Source organism: Ascidiella aspersa, chromosome 2 (genome assembly GCF_963924565.1).
Source record: "Ascidiella aspersa chromosome 2, kaAscAspe10.2, whole genome shotgun sequence".
NCBI classification, from domain to species: domain Eukaryota; kingdom Metazoa; phylum Chordata; class Ascidiacea; order Phlebobranchia; family Ascidiidae; genus Ascidiella; species Ascidiella aspersa.
Genome location: NC_139448.1, coordinates 23,107,124 through 23,126,077, shown reverse-complemented (window position 1 = coordinate 23,126,077; position 18,954 = coordinate 23,107,124). Strand labels below are relative to the sequence as shown.

The 18,954-nt window shown below is 36.0% G+C and overlaps 1 protein-coding gene across 12 annotated transcripts in view; it reads left to right on the top strand.

The window, feature by feature from the left end:
• The window catches only part of LOC146164357 (3',5'-cyclic-AMP phosphodiesterase 4C-like), a 54,084-nt gene that overhangs the window by 30,080 nt on the left and 5,050 nt on the right, over nucleotides 1-18,954 (top strand). For 8 of the 12 annotated variants that reach the window (XM_083383179.1, XM_083383178.1, XM_083383176.1 and 5 more), the window contains 11 exons: nucleotides 7,084-7,275; nucleotides 7,555-7,594; nucleotides 10,675-10,742; nucleotides 11,210-11,411; nucleotides 11,577-11,670; nucleotides 16,127-16,279; nucleotides 16,785-16,885; nucleotides 17,190-17,291; nucleotides 17,465-17,626; nucleotides 17,981-18,080; nucleotides 18,690-18,844. In XM_083383179.1, the coding sequence (XP_083239305.1) occupies nucleotides 7,084-7,275; nucleotides 7,555-7,594; nucleotides 10,675-10,742; nucleotides 11,210-11,411; nucleotides 11,577-11,670; nucleotides 16,127-16,279; nucleotides 16,785-16,885; nucleotides 17,190-17,291; nucleotides 17,465-17,626; nucleotides 17,981-18,080; nucleotides 18,690-18,844 (1,369 nt within the window). The other 4 variants (XM_083383180.1, XM_083383182.1, XM_083383175.1 and 1 more) reach the window with 4 other exon arrangements.

The following is an 18,954-nucleotide window of genomic DNA, read 5'->3' as shown; positions in this document are numbered from 1 at the left end:
TACAGCCCAATTGGAATTGCGTTAAAACATTTTCTCATTCAATTTTATTTTTCCCAAATTACCGCACAACTTAAATCATTGCTACCAAACGTGGGCGGTAAAGAGTTACAAAGGGGCGTTGTGAGTCTTTTTTTTTCATTTTGGCCGCACTAAACCCACTTGAGGGGGCTTTTGTAGAAAAAACTTTATCGCATCACAAATTACGTTGTGTAAAGCACGCTACAAGCTACAGTTTTTCGTTTATAAAAATATTTTAACCTACAAACTTATTATCAAATGTATGCTTTAAGCTTGTATATCGGGGTAGCGACAGTGACCACTATATATAAGATTCCGCGGCTTGCGAGCCATAGTTTAAGCATGATTTTGTTTGAAGTGAAAAGTAAGACGTGTGGTTACAGGTAATATTTGGTATATCCGACCGTATAATAGATAAAACCAACAACTGTGTGCATTATAAAATATTGAATTATTGATTTTTATCTATGTTTTTAGCCAAATTGGTGGCACGATCTCGTCTGTGACTACAGAGTGGCTGTCAATGCTGTTACAGTTCTTTTTATTTCAAAATTGCACTAAAAAGGGCAAAGAAAAAAAACTGTTATACGATGGAGCGTCTTATTTTAAAGTTGTTCTGCCACTCCCGATCAAGCATCTTAAGTCTCGTGTGTGTTACAGGGTCTTTGGGATATACCCAAGGGGCGTTGGTACAACAAAATTTCGGAAAGTACTGGTCTAAATCATCTTTAAGAACTGCAGGTTTCCAAAGAGTTCTTGTTTTATTACGTCATATTAGAACGCAAATTTGTGACGTAATTTCTTCCATTTTTTATGCCCCACAACCATAAATTACCATACGGTATAAAATAAAACAACTTTTGCCTTGACACACTATGGCTTCCTTTTTTTTGATTGTTTGTATGAGTTCTTGTGGTATAGCTCCAGTGTTTTGCAGCGAAACATCGAGTTTGCCAAAGAGATCTTTTGAGGTGCTCTGTGCTAATGTCCTGGTTCATTTCGGGATTGACAAATGCTTCCTGAGGCCTTTGGGCATCAGCTATAATTAGTTTATCTATTTACTCACTTAGAAAACCATGTTCTACGTTAGCATTTTTTTCTCATTGTCGAATGTTGGTAAACAATCGTATTGTGCGTCTCGTGTGGTTAAAACGGCATAACTTTTTGACAGGCATTGTGGCGACCAGCTTGTCGAAATCTGTCAAAACCCCACTTGTTTGGGCAACATGTGTTGGCGAAAGGTTTTTTGACGCATTCAAGCAGCTTGAATGTCACTGTAAGTTAATGTTTAGTAAAACCTTTATATTTACAATTGACCTGAGACCGTATAGTTCAGGTTAGATCAGGAGTGGGCAATTATTTTTAGCAATGGGCCGCATCAGAAACAGAAAATGTCGGGCCGTGTAAAAAATGGGATCTTGAATAAACATAATACAACGTGTGATGCATTTTAAAAGAGTTTTTGAATATTCTTGTTCTGACAAGCTGGTAAGAGTACAAATAGGTATTTTAAATCATCAAAAAAAGCATTGCTTTTTTTTGCCTAAAAAAGTTTAATTCAAAATGACCCGCGGGCCGGATTAAATTGCTTGGCGGGACGGGCCGTGGTTTGTCCAGGTCTGGGTTAGATGAAACATTAATTCCCCTCTAAATGTTTTTCTTAAATTTATGAAGCGCATCAATAGTATAATTATCGATCCTCTATTTTGTAGTTCTTTCGTAGGTTAACGCGATAGCTAAATAACTTCGGCACAGTTTCCGGAAAGCCATTGAGTATAACACGCGGGACAGCCTGTGGTCAACCTGAAGCACGCATGTTGGAATCGTTTTATACAGTGGTTCTCAACCGAGGGTTTGCAACAGCCCCTCCACCCAGATATTTATGGTATGATTTGCAGGCAGACATATATGGCAGTAGAGTTTTCAAGTATTTCTATATACTGTTTGAAATGTCATTTTTGTAGAGTATGTGTTCAACGTTAGTCAAGCTTACGAGCAGTTTGGTTAATTTTGTAAATCACTGATCTATAGTTACAAGTCTTAAACTTTATCATAAATACTCCTTGTTACAAAACATAGTTTAGCGAAGTATTGCTTATTCACATTTATGAAGCACATTTAATCGGTTTAAGCTCATCTGATTTGTTTCTATTTTAGCTTATTATTTTACAAGCCAGTGTAAAACTGATATGAGTGTATTGTATTGAACCAAATAAAACAGGGTTGCCAGACGCAAGGATTATTCTCTAACATGTCAGGGAATTTGGTGTTATAATCTGCGTCAGGGAAAACTATAAATGTGTTTAAAAGTCCGTAAATTTTAAATATCGGCAATATTTCACACATAATGGACCCCCAACACTATACACTATATTTCGCGCAAATATTTTTACGTTATTTCTCGTTATTTAAATTACATTTTTCGGTCAACTTAAACTAGATGAACAATAAAAATTAATTCAACTTGACAAAAAACATTTTATACCATTTCTGTGTGGCTACAGGCTAGCGTCCCAGCAGGTTTCTTGAACAACAGGTTTCTTGTGAATTCAGACACGCTATGACGTCATCTCTGGGATTGATATGGCGCCCAAACAATAATCCTGTTTGTCAGGAATTGTGTTTATCATGTATGGCCACCATAAATTAAAATAACCTTACGAAAAAGGTCATATTGTAGAAGAGCTCGCCTAAGACCCGTACCCCCACCCTCGGTCATGAACCACTGGTTTAAACGAAAACAAACAAAGGGAATGTTACAAATTTATATTTTTTTAGCTCAGCTGTATTAATTGTTTATTTATTTAGACTTCAGTTTAATAGTGGCTCGTGTAAAATTTGTTTGCTGTAGAATTTATAAACAAAAACAAATACATCTGAGTTATAATTATTAATATTTGTTTGGTGTACCTGTAAGATATTTGTATTTTATTTACCTTGCAACCTTTAAAAAATACATGGTTTAACTGTTTGCGATGAAATTTAGCTAAATTTTAAAATCCGAAATACATTATTAGTGTGAAATATATTGACTTAATGATGCCAAAAGGACATGTGATACCAACACCACTTAGCATTGTTTATAGTATTTCAACGCCCACTCCAAAGATCAAGCGTATATTCTCGTTCAAGTAAGGAGTCTTTTAAGCATATTTTTACCTGCGTCATATTGCTGCATATATGCATTGTGTACATACTACATAGCGATGCTAAATATTGAAGGTTGTTTTTGCTAAGCGTTTTCTGTCATTCTTTTGTGCAGCGTTTTCTAGGAATTATCTGGGACGTCGTAAATCGTTTGTCTGCCATTTACCTTGTAATTATACGTTATGTTAGATTTATTTGCAAGCAGAAAAAATTACATTATGAATAGATTTGCTTGATTCTCTTTCAAATCTATTATATAAAAATATTATCACACAATCAAAACTAAAATTATAAATTTCTTACAACGAACGTCTAAAACCCAAACTAGTACAGTAACTAATTATGTTTTGTATCCAACACATCTCAAATACACTCAAACCTTTTTCGTGAATGTCCGACAATCCCACAGTTATCTTACTTACAGTAACACAATACATTATTATGTTGGAATTGAGTGTTATCACACTGAGCTGGAATTTACAAATTGCACTGATATTCGTTTGACTGTTTTTGCAGTTATGAGTGATGGATCGATTTACAAAATCCTGCGAAAATTACAACCGAGTTACACAATCGATGTGAGCCACGCTATAAAGCAGTAGAGGAACTGTGCAGTAACGCAAATGCGTAACGGAAGTCTAGGGCTGATTGAGTACGGGTGCCTGTGTTGTTTTATGAAGTCTATCAAAAGTTTTAGCTGCGTTGTGACCTGCAAAGTGTATTATTAAACACAAAATACTTGAACAGTGAATGGCTAGTTCTAATCCGTTTACTTTTCTTCCCAAGTCAAAGTGGGCAGTATTCAGGTAAGTAATGTGCAACCAATGTTTTGGTTTTAACTAGACTTGATTTTCGCCAAGCAAGGTATGGTAACTGCTGTAGTCGTCCAAGCGTAAATAGAAACCGCAAGAAAAAAACAGAAACCGTGCCAAACGCCAATGCTTGTCTGGGTTTGGCAGATGGCAGGCTGGTGTTTGTTGGTGAACTGTTAATCAATATAGTTTTTCAAAAGTTTACCCAAATTTACGTTGAACTATAAGTGAGGCAACCAAATGGATGACCAACAATTAAAAAATATTATGCACATACTTTTATCTTACCTGGCGGTAAGCGTTAGTTTTACAGTTCAAGGGGTAAAGCTTTATCTACAACTAAAAAACATTTTTAACGTTAATTGGGGTCTATATATAGCGCGAATGACGAATGTGTTCTATACGTATGTTGCGTGTTTGAAAATTTCATCTATGTTCATTCAGAGAGATTTAAGTGTGAGTATTTGTTTAGAATTTTAGTTTTAAGGTATATCCATTGTACTTTCATATTATAAATATGTGATTTACTCGGTGACGTGAAGCTTTCAACATGGATTGAAAGTAATAACCTTAAGTACCTTATCGACCTAAGCTGTTCTGTGCTTGCGGCAACGTCGTTTTCATTAAGCATTGATCAGTGTTTGCAACGTACTTCGCTGGAACCTGTTACCTACTTTAAAAGGTTGTTACACAGGAAAGACGAAGTGCGGTGATTTGATTTTACAAAGTAGAAACTGCAAATTTGAATACAGCCTATTTGTATGTAGCATTCTTAGCGTTTTACATGTGAGAATAAATATATATTACCATTAACTTGGAGCTCGTATGAATGCCATTGTATTGTGTCTGAGGGCATTTTGTTTTGTGGCTTCTAGCCTTGTTGTGTGACTTCCACAAAAAAGGAAGTCACTGTAGTGACGATCCACCTAAGGCCACGAGTTTACCAGCTGACTAAAGCAACAGTCTCTGCAGGCCGCTAACTTGTTGGTGGCGCACATTCTGTCTAGCTGTGATCAATCAGGCATGGCGAAGTGCTTCATGAACTAGATATGTTGTCGACATGTCCTCGTGTTATATTTACTTCTCAGTTGTGTTTTGCCATTTTTTGGCAATAACTGCAGAAAAGCGAAGGAATTTTAAATTCGTGACATATAGTACTAGTTTATTTGCTTTGCGATAAGCAGTTATTCTAAGACGTTTTGTGACGTTAAAACTTTATAGATAGGCTAACGTAAACAAACTTGTAGTTGAAAATATGTCGTGACCAGTTGTGTATACACCTCCTATGCACTCACAAACAAGCTGACATTATAGCAGCACGCGAAGTAGAAACAGTTATAGAAGTTTTTTAGAAGTGGTAGTAGCACTTTTATGAGAATGGGTGTCAGCTTCTGTTAACAGGTATACTCATTTATTTGTGTTTATATTCCAGCAACTTAAAGCAGGTCCATTTTTTGATCTATCTTATAATTCGTTTTATGTTGTACGAGATACTCAAATTCATAGCTAATCTCGAAACTTTTGTATACTGTTAACAGCAGATAGCGAAATTACATAAGCCTGGGGCTAGGATATGTACGGCGGTTCAGAACAGGATCCAGACGAGTCTAACCAAAACCGCAAAGTCGTGTTTTATATTTTGTATTGCCCCCAAGAAATTCCATCGTGTTGTAAATTTTGTCGCACATAGTGCTGAACAACATACAAGTATTATGTAAAAATGTTCCAGATAGTGTTTTTCAACATATTCTACTTAACACGTTTGTACCAGCGACGTGTAGTTCGTATTTTCACCAGTGATATAGTTCGGAGGTAGCAAATCCCTACTTGAAACCAGTTAATTGCACTCATTCTATCTCCGAGAGGTGCCGTTGCGCACATTTTTACATCCGTCGAAAAACGATGATATACCACTGTTTTATTGGTCATTTTGTATTTCCAGAATTTGATCTCTGCCAACAGGTGGATGAGATTCTTTTTAATCGTTTTATGTTTATATAGTAAACTGAGTCAGATACTAACTACGCACAGATCTATTGTTGGCAGAACGGATATGACTGAAGCTTCATCAGCCGCGGTTGATGACAGATTTGTTGGGTTTTCCAAAAGGCATTCGGAAAGTCAGGTTTCAAGACGTTTGAGAATTAGACTGAGCAACCCTGAACACTTGCGAATATCGTCAGGAGAAACCCTCACTGGAAAGAGTCCGATAAAACTTAAGCCACGAAATACATTGTGTCGAGCATCACTACCTGATATAAATCCGCAAGCATTTCTGCATCGGTTTGTTATTGTTTTTAGTATTGCCAACGGCTTAGTAGAAAAATTAAAAAAAAAAAATACGTTGTAGAAATCGTTTCAGTATTGTCGATTAGATTGCATTCAGTCAACACTTTAGTCATAGTTAAGAAAAACTTATTAGATTGTGTAATATTAATCACGTCCAATTATTAGAAAACTTATTATACATCATAAAGTCTGCTAACCTGACTTTTGTCTTCGGGCGATGTTGTTTTCTTAAACGGCAATTGTTGTTTTTCATTTTGCTCGAAAGCTCTTACTTTTGGTTAGCACATGGACGTCTACAGAAACTTATAAGAAAGGAGCAAACATAAAGCATTCGTTGGTAATCAACGTGTTGTGAAGCCCAACAATGCAATGTTTTTTTTTACATTTTATCGTCCCAGGACATACATTGGAAGTTTTTTTATTACCGAAGTACTTTATTAATTTAGGTAGCTCGAAACAATAAAACAAATTATTGCAGTAATTGTGGCTATATTAAGAAGTTTATCTAAATTAGTGTACTGTTATCATGTTGTGAAATTATAGCCATTCATGGCGCATCAAATTTCGCGATGTGTTGAACGTTCTGTTCAGACATACAATAAAACAGTTTCTAATGCCAATAATAATTTTTTGATTTTTGATAACAAAAAAGTGTCTCCTTAAAATCTTATTTTCAAAATTTCGATTTTTTTCCTTTAAAAGGCTTTTCATGCCCTTCAAGACGTGACTAACAAAATTTCTCATGCAATGGTGAATGTGACCACGTCGATGCAGCGTACAACATATTTTGTTTGACTTAACTTTAAAACTTTTACAGTTTCGACGTTGAGAATGGAATTTCTCCAATGCGTAGTCCGATGGAGCCCCAATCGTCACCGAGTATGATCCTTCGCCCGAGTAACATGGCACATAGTCAGCGTCGCGAGTCGTTTCTCTATCACACTGACAACGAATTTGACCAGTCGTCACCGAAAATTGGATCTCGCAACTCGTCTCTCGTCAGCGACCCGTAAGTTCTTATTGCGTGCATAAGCGTACCGCACAACCGCATCTTAGCCATGGAGTTGGTTCTGTACTCTATTTTCAAATACTTCAAAAATCATACTTCTGTTATTTTTGTCCATGTTCTTTTTTAGTCAGATCTGAGAATATAAAGTACATACTGTAATAATAGCTGGAGCAAGAAAGAATAATCTATATGTTCGTTTAGCAAATTAAAGCTGTATTTTAATATATTTATATATATTATACCATTCAACTTTAGTAGAATGTGCAATTTCATTTGTAGACATGGAGTTGAAGATTTGATTGTGACACCGTTTGCTCAAGTAAGCAAATTTGTTTCATCATTTTTAACTTTTCTTTCCTCTTACACAATTATGTTACTGAGAATTAATGGCAAGACTACTTGTTTTAAAGGTTTATTTATAAATATTCAGTTGAGTAAGTATTTTTAACAATGGGTCAGTGGGCTGGCGTCCGTTCGCCCACATTGTCTTCCGTTTCGTTATTCCTACACTAAACGCATGCGCATTAGTCAGTAAAGCGAATAAATAGTATAGGCCTAGAACAAATAGCAATACATGTTCTTATTCAATATGCTTATGTTCTTTTCGGTTATCCAAGTACGCTTTTTATCTTATATTATTTTTCTCTTTCTATGTCTCGCTAAATTTTATACCACTGTCAGCTCGAAAACAACAAACTAGAATGGTTTGGTTTCTAAAAACTGATGGCTACATTAAGTTCCCGGTTTATCTTTAATTTTTTTAGGACCAGTTTCCGCTTTATCTTTAGTTTTTTTAGGAGATGGCATATGTGTTCTCGTTTCGTATGATCGCCCTACCTTTATTTTCATTTATAGATACCAATTATTACACTGAATTTTGATTTGCATCTTGATTCGGTGTGGACAAAAAACGGGGAATCTAAAGCATGAAACTTTTGACAACAAGTCTTAAAACTGTTTTACAGACATAGCATGCGCTTATCTGCATATGTAAACAGTGTATGGAAACATTATTTATTAGGTCAGTTTTAGTCCACAAACTAATTCCATATTAGCATAAGATGTTCGCGAACTTTGCCTCGTTCATGGCCATAAAAAAGAGCGGAACTAGGATTTCTGTTTGGGGGGCTTGAACAAATTGATAAAGTTGTGAAAGAAATGTCATAACATGAAGTCAAAAAGTTACGTCAAAACGAGACGTCATAAAGAAGTAATCTTTAAAACACTGCAAAGTTGGTTTATTTTGTTAAAAGTCTTAGGTTGAAGATAGGTATTACTTTCAATATAGATTTGCGCAAAGCGATGGCTAAAACAAACTTATCAAAACGGCTTAAGACATACGAAAACCCTACCCGCATCGACGCGGTCTTTTTAATTTTTGTAGTTAAAATAGACATAAAATACAGTTTGCGGGGTTGGTCACGTTCTCCCCTGAATCTTCCCCTGGCCCAAAGCTAAGCTTTTAAGAGCTTACTTTACTTTACCATTTATCTAAATTTAAATAATCTTGCTTAATATTTCAACATAGCTTAATTTATGTAAGTTACCTTATGAAACTCTGCCAAACTTCTTTAAACGTATTCACTTTAAAATCATTTATTGCACACAAAACCCATTAATCTGACTGGTCTAAACCACTTTTATAAAGAAAGCGCACAAGTTTAACTTACAGCTTGATAATAACCAAGATTGCAAACCTCTGTACCTTGACAAAAAGCTGTAAAACTTTTAAAATATTGGGATCTAGTTTGGAACTTTTTGAATCTGTAAAAGTTAATAGTTTGGTCTAACATTCACGAATGCGCATAACGTGTACTTGGTAGTTTTTACAGTCCCACAGACAAAAAATTGAAAGGTAATGTGTTCGCGTACTTACGGAAAACGTTACACAGACTAAAATGAGTTGACTCTGTGTTGCGAAACAGTGTATTAGGTGCAACGAGTGTTCATCCAAAATAAAACCTTTTCACATATGGAATTTACGTTTTATACAATTGACAGTATCGGGATGTAGTGCAACTATCACAATATATATATTGAATAGTTTATTCCAGTTATATGAATGATTAATATTCCCAACCTTAACAACAAAAAGATTTTAAAAAATGGGAATTTGGCGCCGAAATTGTGTGTTTTTCGCAGTACATCTTTGGCTGACATTCTAAAAATCCGTGGACAAAATATTCTAAACAACAATCTATAACTTTAAACGCATCTGGTTTTTGCTATAGCGGCTGTACACTTTATCCTAAGATCATTATATAGGCCACCGTATGGCGTGAGTTGCAACCGTTCGCTCTTGTTTTTTTCACTAAACTTCATGTTTAGTATGGCAAGTATTAAAATAATTGTTTCGTCATTCAGTCATAGCTGTCTCTCTAGTAAGCTATGATTGCAGCAATATAAGTAAATACTTGAAATACACGCTCTGGTACAAAAAACTTGTCTAACTGTATTTCCGCAGTTTTTTTTAACTCTCATATGAATTTATCGTGGAATCTTACATGTTTTATATCCTATTTCCACTCAAGAAATATTAAATACTTGATATCGAATTAAAGGTTGTTAAAATTATATTGGATTTGATTTAATAACAAAATTGTTGTTAATGTTGTACACCAAAACTAGTATTATGTTGAAACCCAAAATGTCCCGCAGCAACGAGAAGATACTAATTATCTGACGTTTATAAAAAAAATGGTGAGAAACACAAACTTAAGAGTTCAAATGTTGAGAAACACGAACTTTGAAACGATTATTTATTTGTCGTCGCACCACGGCCCCACACTCATCAAATAATGCCGGTGGTCACATGTTTGTCTTAGATAAAACACCGATTGTCGCCTAAAATCACCACGAGTGCCACAATAACAGAATAAGCAATGCACAGTTAGGGTAAAGAAACATTCAGAGTGTAGATTTGATAAAAAAAGTATTTGCCAGTAATACTTTAATTTTTTCGGTCATTTTCGTTGCTCAGCCAAACTAAACGAGAAATATAATTGTGACGTCCATTCTTCATACGTTAAATAGCTGGTCGACCGCGGAGTCGATTTAGAACAACTAGTCCGTTTTCGGCCGAATACTCGACAGCTCTGTATTTCACTTATCCACGTAACTGAAATATGGTTGATATAAACTCAATTTTAAAAGAGAGAACCATTCTTTTGTGATCGAAAATTCTGCCATCAATCATAAGTATTTCATATATATTCACCTGGTGTGAAAACATTCTCGTAATAAAATGTCTAAACTGGCAACAAACAACGATAAACCTTGGGATTAAAAAGAACTGCAATTTAATTATTTTTTTAGTACAATTCTTTAATTTACATAATGTTTAACACTTTTAATAAGAAAAATATATTAATGTTCACTTAATTTTTTCTGTTGTTGCAGGTGTTGGCAAGTTTACGGAGAGTTAGAAATGATTTTATTTCTCTAACGAACATTAGTCCAAGCAACAGGTATCACATTTTTGCCTAAAGAAAACACTATTTTGAGCTTCACCATATTAACTTTAGTGATTACTAGCTAAGATGTATGACAACCAATCGGCATAAATTTTTAACATAGGCTATATTGCGACAACGTTGTGCTAATTTTTACGTTTGATTTAGTTTTACACTTAACACTTCCTAACTTTAATAACAAGCTTTTGGCGTGTTTTTTTTTACACAATAGCTATACTTTTTTAATTAGCCGTAAAAATATCAAATTAGAAAAATACCAAAAATGTTAATTCGTGTACTTATATGGCAGCAGTTTCAGCAAAGCTGAAAAATATAGTTTAAATTTTAAATTTGGGGTATAGTGAGGATTTTTATCAAAGTGCGGATAATTTTTCCTGTTGTGTTCTACTTTTCTCTGTAGCCTGACGATGAATTTAATAGTCCTAAATTGTTCTATAAAACTATTGTAATTCCTGTGTCAGGAGATCGCCTGGTGGTCCCGGAAAGCAACCGCCTAGCCCCACTTTCAACTCCGGTCCAGGTCAACACCCACATTCGACCATCCCAGGTTCTGAAGAGTTTATCGTTAGAGCCACGAGCACCCTTGAGGAACTGGACTGGTGCCTTGATCAACTTGATACTGTTCAAACCCACCGATCTGTCAGTGAAATGGCATCTAATAAGGTAGTTCAACTACACGCACAAAAAACTAATAAAGCAAATAGACCGAACAGTCAGCTTTCAGTATTTCGTTTTACTTGAAAGAAAATGAAAGAAATATTTAATAGTCGATATCCAACTTAAACGTATAATGTAGTTATAAGTGAAATTATTTTACATTTATCACAGTTTAAAAGAATCCTTAACAAGGAGCTTAATCAGCTCTCGGGAATGAGCAAATCAGGGAATGAGGTATCGGAATACATTTCCTCCACTTTTCTTGGTAAGTCATGTTTGTTTAACCAGGTTTTATTGAAATTGTGTATTATATTTGATTTGAATTAAAAATTCACCTTGTTTTACCATTGCAATACAGTTTTACAGAAATATACAAAGGTAAATAGTTGGATATTAGTAACAGTAAAGTGTTAGGTAACAAGTTCAGGCATTAGTAAGGGAGGTTATTTTGGATGACAATCGTGAATTTAGGATGAGGCAATTTGTCAGCCTTATAAACAACTGAAGGGATATCTATAGTTATTATATAATACCTGGTGTTTACTCACATTTCATGTCAAGTGGCGCATTCTGGTGCTTCTGTTATTTTGTTGTTTCAAGTGATAATAAAATCTGTCAAATGGCAAACAAATGTTTAACTTCGTGTTACGACTATCATTGGCCATAAACAGACAAGTCAAGACTATATCTATGAACTTTTACCATCACATAGTTATCTTATAAAACAATACTTGACATTCTGTTATTACTCGATATTCCCTTTTTCGAGACTGCAACAAGAAAAACATTTAGCAATTGATAGTTTGCAGCTAGGAGTCGCTGGAGAGCTAGTTTGCCTTTAAAACGACCTTGATGAAGTACGTTTCGAAAAAAACTTCAGCGTTATAGTTACCTAAGCAATCACTAGCGGGTGACCTACAATAAAGCGGATGTAATGTTTCCCATGGTTTTTTGACGTCAGTTTGGACACGAGCGTACGCTTTCTATTTGTTTTGCTAGGTTCACTTCGGGGTGTGAGTGGTTTTTCTATAGTGTCAACATTGACATACGCAATACATTACCTAGACTGATTCATGACGTAGATGCAAGTTGGCAATATTTTTGCCTGAAGTTCTGTACGTTCTTAAGCATTTTGAAGTCAATAATATTTTAAAATAGAGTTTTGTTTATATATATTATTTTTAAATATTAAAGCGAGTACGTGAAAAACCCTATATTTATGATTTTTCCTTATCACAAGAAATTCTACACCCGACGCCACACATGTTGTATATTTAGTTGCGAATTATTCCTTTTTACGACTTGGGCCGATCTTTTGTTGCAATGTTGCTACAGCGGAAGTCACAATCCTTATTGACGTCAGTTGTCATTCGACGCCTTGGCGCGCTATTTTTCGGCACAAAGCCTGGTGTACATATCCAAAGAACAAAATACTGTCGTCAGAATGCCGAGAGGTGCTTGTCCGGTAATGCGATCGGTCCGCTGGTCGGGGGCCTCTTTTGATTGTGTGGACAGGTTGGCGACGACATAATATTTTAAAATAAACCGTAGCATTTAGTCTTTTTAACACTTTTTACACGATGTCTGAAAAGCGATATGGCTGATGATGAATTCCGGATAAATATACATTTTATATCATCTTATACCGTTTTTTACTTTCTAATGTTTCCTTGTCACAATTTTACAGTTTTGTAGCATGGTACCATTTTTTTAAAAGCTTGACAAATGTCGAATCATATTTTTACTGCTTCAGCTCTGTTTTTTTAGCGTTTAGTCGGCTGTGTCGCTCTCCCTGCTTCTCTGACTGCTCATAACTCTCTTTACCGCTCCAACATTGACGTATTTCCCAAAACAATCGGCGACATCTCGCTGGTTGAATAGAATCGCTCAAAGTTCATGACAGCCTTGAGTTAATTGAATAAAACACAATTATTGATCCTATTTTTTTTATTTTAATCTCTTGAGATAATGTATTTAAATGAGAAAACAGCTTTGCAGTCTGAATGATTTTATGCCTAATGTCCAGTGAAACCAGATCTCAATGCGTCTCCTGGTGTAAAATAGGTTGTGCTAGGTTCAGTGGAAGGCGTTCGGTTTGCTGCATGATTCGCTTCTTACATACGTCAATGGATGTAATTGCGACCGTTTCCTGAATTCTGACACTCCACAGTGCCCATAGCGCTAGCAAGTCATTTTTGCAGAAATACTGTTAAGACCCAGGCCAGAAAGTTTATGACAAAAAAATTGTATTACTTAATTTTAGTATGTTTCCAAAATTTATATAAGTCTCATTTTAGAGCGTAAATTGATTCCATGTAAATTGTTTGCAAACAGCTGTTGCTCAGAGTATCGTAAATTGTAGGTATTTAACCAAGGTCAATCAATTCAATCATGTAAAAAATAGGGTGATTTATTGTTTTGGTAAGTCTGCATTTTTCGGGTTATGCAATATTCACTATAGGCTATTTTTATTGCTTTCTTTCAAACCCACATTATGGTGTGTCTGATTACAAACAATATAGTTGTAGCAATAAAGTGTACTTTTATACTCAAATAATTTCAAAACGGTTTAATTGGTAAAAGTTGTAATCTGTTTACAAGTGGTGTGAAAAAGGGTTATCAAACAAAATGCCTAAAACCATTAGGCCTGATTTATTTGCCTCTGTTACAGTAGTTTTTATGCTATTAACGGTTAACGTGTTAAGTGGTAAGTAAGTCGTTCTACATTTTGCGAATCCTGCAATTTGATTAATACTGTTGGGAAAAAGAACAGAGCGTACGCGGGGAACGTTTCAAGGCATTCACGGCTTCGAGGACAAAGGCATTTTCAGATCGTTTGACGTCAATGGACGAACCGCAGATGTGGGCTAGAAATTTTCACGCTTGTCTTTCTAGTTGGCAGCTAGTCATGCGATCTCTTTTTATTCAGTGTAGTTTAGACCGATCCTTTCTTTAGTTACTTCAGCGAGCATGAGCTTTAACGCAACACCGTAGTAGCAAAAGTACGACATTAAACAGCGAATGTATGAATAAGTGAACGCGAAAAGTGTGCGTATTTCAACCATCATTCTCGGTGAAACTTTGGTAATTAGCTTTTAATCGAAACATGACGTATTCCGATTTGCGTCACAAAGTATGAAATTCAGGGATGACAAAACAAACAGACGATTAGCAAGTGATGGAATCAATTTTTGATATTTTTAAAAGCTGTGGAATAACGGAAGCTTCTATTTTAAACGCATAAAATACCGCAAGGTTTTTTATAAAACATAGATCATCTTTTTAGTGTTCTAAACAGCAATAAAATAAATAAGTTTATGTGCATTTGTTCCCAAGTTATATTTTTTATTAGGAAAAGGGTGTATCTGCCACATGCGTACAAAATTACCAATACAATTAAGTGTTGTTCGTGCTGGAGGTTTGCGGTACTACTAGCCTCAAGCTTATTGTATTTCCTTGTTGTTTTGGAAAAAATAGACAGCATGCACTTGCTTAAACATTCACTAAGCCAGTGTAACGATTGCCGGACTCTTTCTTTATCGGTTTTTTATCTCGAGAAGCTTCATCGTGATCGATCGTTTAAACAGCACATGGTGCTCGTGGAAGTACGATTACCAGACTAGCATCTGGAAGCAGTCAGTTTTATTTTATATATTATCTATTTTATTTTTCAGCTGTAAGTTATAATTGTGTGAAAAATTTTACTACTATTCTTGTGAAATTATGACTAAGCCCCGAAAGTTGCAACGGTGTATTTTAGGGGACCCTAGCGCAAAACGGCCCCGACGCTGGTCTTGTGTATTGGCCTGTCGAGCATTAAGAAAGTTCGTGTCGGCCTCCGGCCTTTGCTGTCATTTGGCTTCCGATTCACCTGACAGCACAAGTATGTTGGACAACTGTGTGTTAGATACGTGCAAAAGCCAACGGACATCGCTCTATCGAGCTTCAAATGATATTGCATTTGCTGCCTCTGCTGGTTGCGTTTGCTCTAACAAAGAAAAGACCAGGAACAACAGGCTTTCTGTTTTTTGTAGGCGAGATGAAGAGTTTAGTTTTACTACAGGCCTGACAAATGGACGAACCAGAAATTGTTCGACATCAAGCAATTCGATCAAGCATTGCGACACTAAAAATGGCTTGCTAAACGACGAACGGACTCAGCATTTATTAGAAAACCTTGCATTACGATTGCAATGTTTAATTTCTCGCGATACGAGGCTTCGAACTGAATCAGATTGTCAAACAGTATACGACAGTTGTGATAGCCTCAGTACTGTTTCGACTGACTGCGCTGACGAAAGTCGATCGCACTTTGACGTGTCATGGGATGCCATTTCGAAGACACTGTCCTTGTCCATATTACCAACATACAAGTCTTGCCAGCATGTTCCTCCACATGAGCCCACATTGGATTTTGATATGCCATTGGACAAAAACCATGACTATATTTCGCCTCCAAGACCAAACGGTTTTACTTCTCCTGCGAGCATTCCAGAAAGTCCAAAAGAACACAAGCGATTATCCGCTCGATATTCAGCTGATTCTGGATTTTTTAGTACGTTCATGGAATATAACGACACGTGATATAAATAAACCCGTTCAAGTTTGCCATGTTAGTTTTGTTTAATTCAGGCTCTCGAATCCCATGTTACTATTAACATACCAAATATTATTAGCTCTCCAGTGTTGTTGTGTAATGCACCTAATTAATTATTTTTCAGACAATCAACATGACGTCATGTCGCCCAATGGTGATACGAGTGGCGACGACCGAGAAAAGCGCCCAGCCTCCCCAAGTCTAGCAACCATGTCCAAGTCAGGCGCTCGATCGCATCGCATCAACCCCGCCGGACGAATAATGGGAAAAATTACAGGTATCGATTCGCATATAGCCTTTGGGTAAAAAAATCCATATAGGGTTAATTTTGAATTTGGCTGGTAATGTCGGATCGCAAACATTAGGCTAACAAGAATGTTCTTTTACTATTTAACGGCGATAGTACGGACAAAGGTTTTTTCGAGATTTGATTGCTGGTGACGTTTGCGTCAAACCACTACATAAGCGTCAATCAAACGAGTTGATTCGCTTCCTATAGTTTTTTGGCCACAATTACGCAAATCGTACATTGCGTAATTCTAGCCCACGGTTCTAAGTGTTCTGTGAACAATCGTTTTTTTTGCGAGACAAATGCACTTTTGTGTGTCTGATGATGACAATGCTATTCGGTAAACAACGTCTCATGCGCATGTAAAGATATGTGTTGTTCACCATAATGGGCAACAATCTCATTTTTACCACAGTTTAAAAACATAATTTTTAATAGTTTGCTATATATATGCCGCAGACCGCTGGTTAGTTAACGTCGTCCCTTTGTACAGGAATAAAGAACTGTAGTCAACGCAATCGCGAGGCTTTAAGAAAGTGGCACAACATTCCCTTGTATGGAGTAGTTGTCAGCAATGAGGAATCTTTGGCAAATGTAAGACCTGTAATATGAAGTTCTAACGATTTAGAGTAACGTTATCTGCTATGAAAAAAAACAATTTTGTAAACATGATTTAACCGATAGCAAATAACATTATTTTATATAAATTGGATTAACCACTTTCAGAATATGGTTTTAAATTTATCGGACACATCTACCTATCTATAATAATTTTGTTTAAAAAGTCACAAATTCCACACAAACGTAAAATTGTGGTTTTAAGGGTTTTTTTAATTTTGTTTCTGAATTTATGTATCAGACAGAAGCTAAAGCTAATCCCATTCCTAATTACGTTCAGGAACTTCGAAGTATCGACGATTGGGGTGGCATAGACCTGTTTAAGATCGCCCAAATAAGCAACAACCGGCCCCTTACTTGTGTGGTCTATCACCTCTGCGAGGTATGTAAAGCGTTCTTAGGGAGTCGACCCTAACTCCCGACAAACTGGGGCAGAGCACTTGAATCTGCTTCTTATCGATCGTTCTCCTTTTCCTTGAAAAACAACCAATGTAAAAAATGTGGGGGCTAATTTTAAGCTAAGATAATTTTTTACAAGAAATGTATTTTATGCAGAAACGCGACATGTTCAATAAGTTCAAACTATCGAAAGACAAGTTTCTTACGTATCTAATGACGTTGGAGGACCACTATAGGAGTGTGCCATTCCACAATAGTGTCCACGCTGCCGATGTAGTTCAGTCGGTGCATGTTCTTTTATCAGCAGCTGCATTGGATGTAAGTTTAATCATTTTCTTAATATACTTAACAAAGTTTTAAACTTGTCTTGGTTGTTTAATTGCTTCGAAGTTTACATAAACCATTATATGATGCGCCGCATATCGTTGTTTCAGATGTTTCAAAAAGACCTAGGCCTTTACTATATGAGCAATTTATTGACCTCAAATACCTGGTTTTATTAACCAACTAAGTTGTATATTTGGTTATGTATCAGGTTTTAGTAAAGCCTAATACTATCCAATATTCTACCTCGTATTGACATTATTTTTCTTCTCAAGACAACTTTGGTTTGGCTTGGTTTGGTCATTGGAAAATTGTCGTAATACAAGTTTGATGTTCTTTTCGTTGTAGAACGTATTTACGGACCTGGAAGTGTTGGCAGCTCTCATTGCTAGCGCAATGCACGACGTCGATCATCCAGGCCTTAACAACCAGTACCACTGCAACAACAGTAAGTCACGCACGCAATCCAGCTGTTGTATGTTTGGTTTAGTGTATTCTGGACACATTACTACGCCTAATGTGTTTATTTTTCGACGTTATACTCCATAGTAAAATGGCCCAGTATACGCTTATCGATTGTGCATTACTATGCAGACTAGACTTCCGTAGGCCTACAGTCACATTGGCATTGGGTTCAGTATTTATCTAATGGCGCATAAATTATTAAAGCCTTTTCCCGCCAGCGGTTTTAGCCAAGTACAAAAACTCGCTCAGGCTATGTCTTTTTCTCATTTAAATATCACACGTGTTTCTCTTCTCGGCCTTCTTCGTCACATTTCTTCAAAAAACTCAAAATCTTGGGCCGTTATCAAGCGGTGCCATTTTATTGGAATAAAATTATTAAATGTTGGTAGTTTTTTGTTTTTGTGGTTGTTTTAAAACAGTTCTACAAAAAGCAAATTAATTTACCCCAATATATGTTCTCCGCAGTCAGAACCGCTTTAGTAGCCACACTACAAACGTATTTTAATTTTTAGTTTGTAAACGTCAGGGACGCACTATAATATTTTAGTTTGTTGGCTGCATAGCTTATAGTAAACATTCGATTTTTTAATAGACACTGAGCTGGCTCTTATGTACAATGACGAGTCAGTGTTGGAAAATCATCATCTTGCTGTTGGCTTTAAACTTATGCAGCAAGAGCAATGTGGATTGTTTGACCATTTTTCCCAGAAACAATGGCAAAGTCTACGCAAGATGATCATTGATATGGTAAATACAAAAAATAAGAAGGTTATAAATTTAGGACGAGCAATGTTTCAACCAAAACGGAATAATAAACAAACTTAGGTCATACCCAATAAAATGCTTTATTACAACTG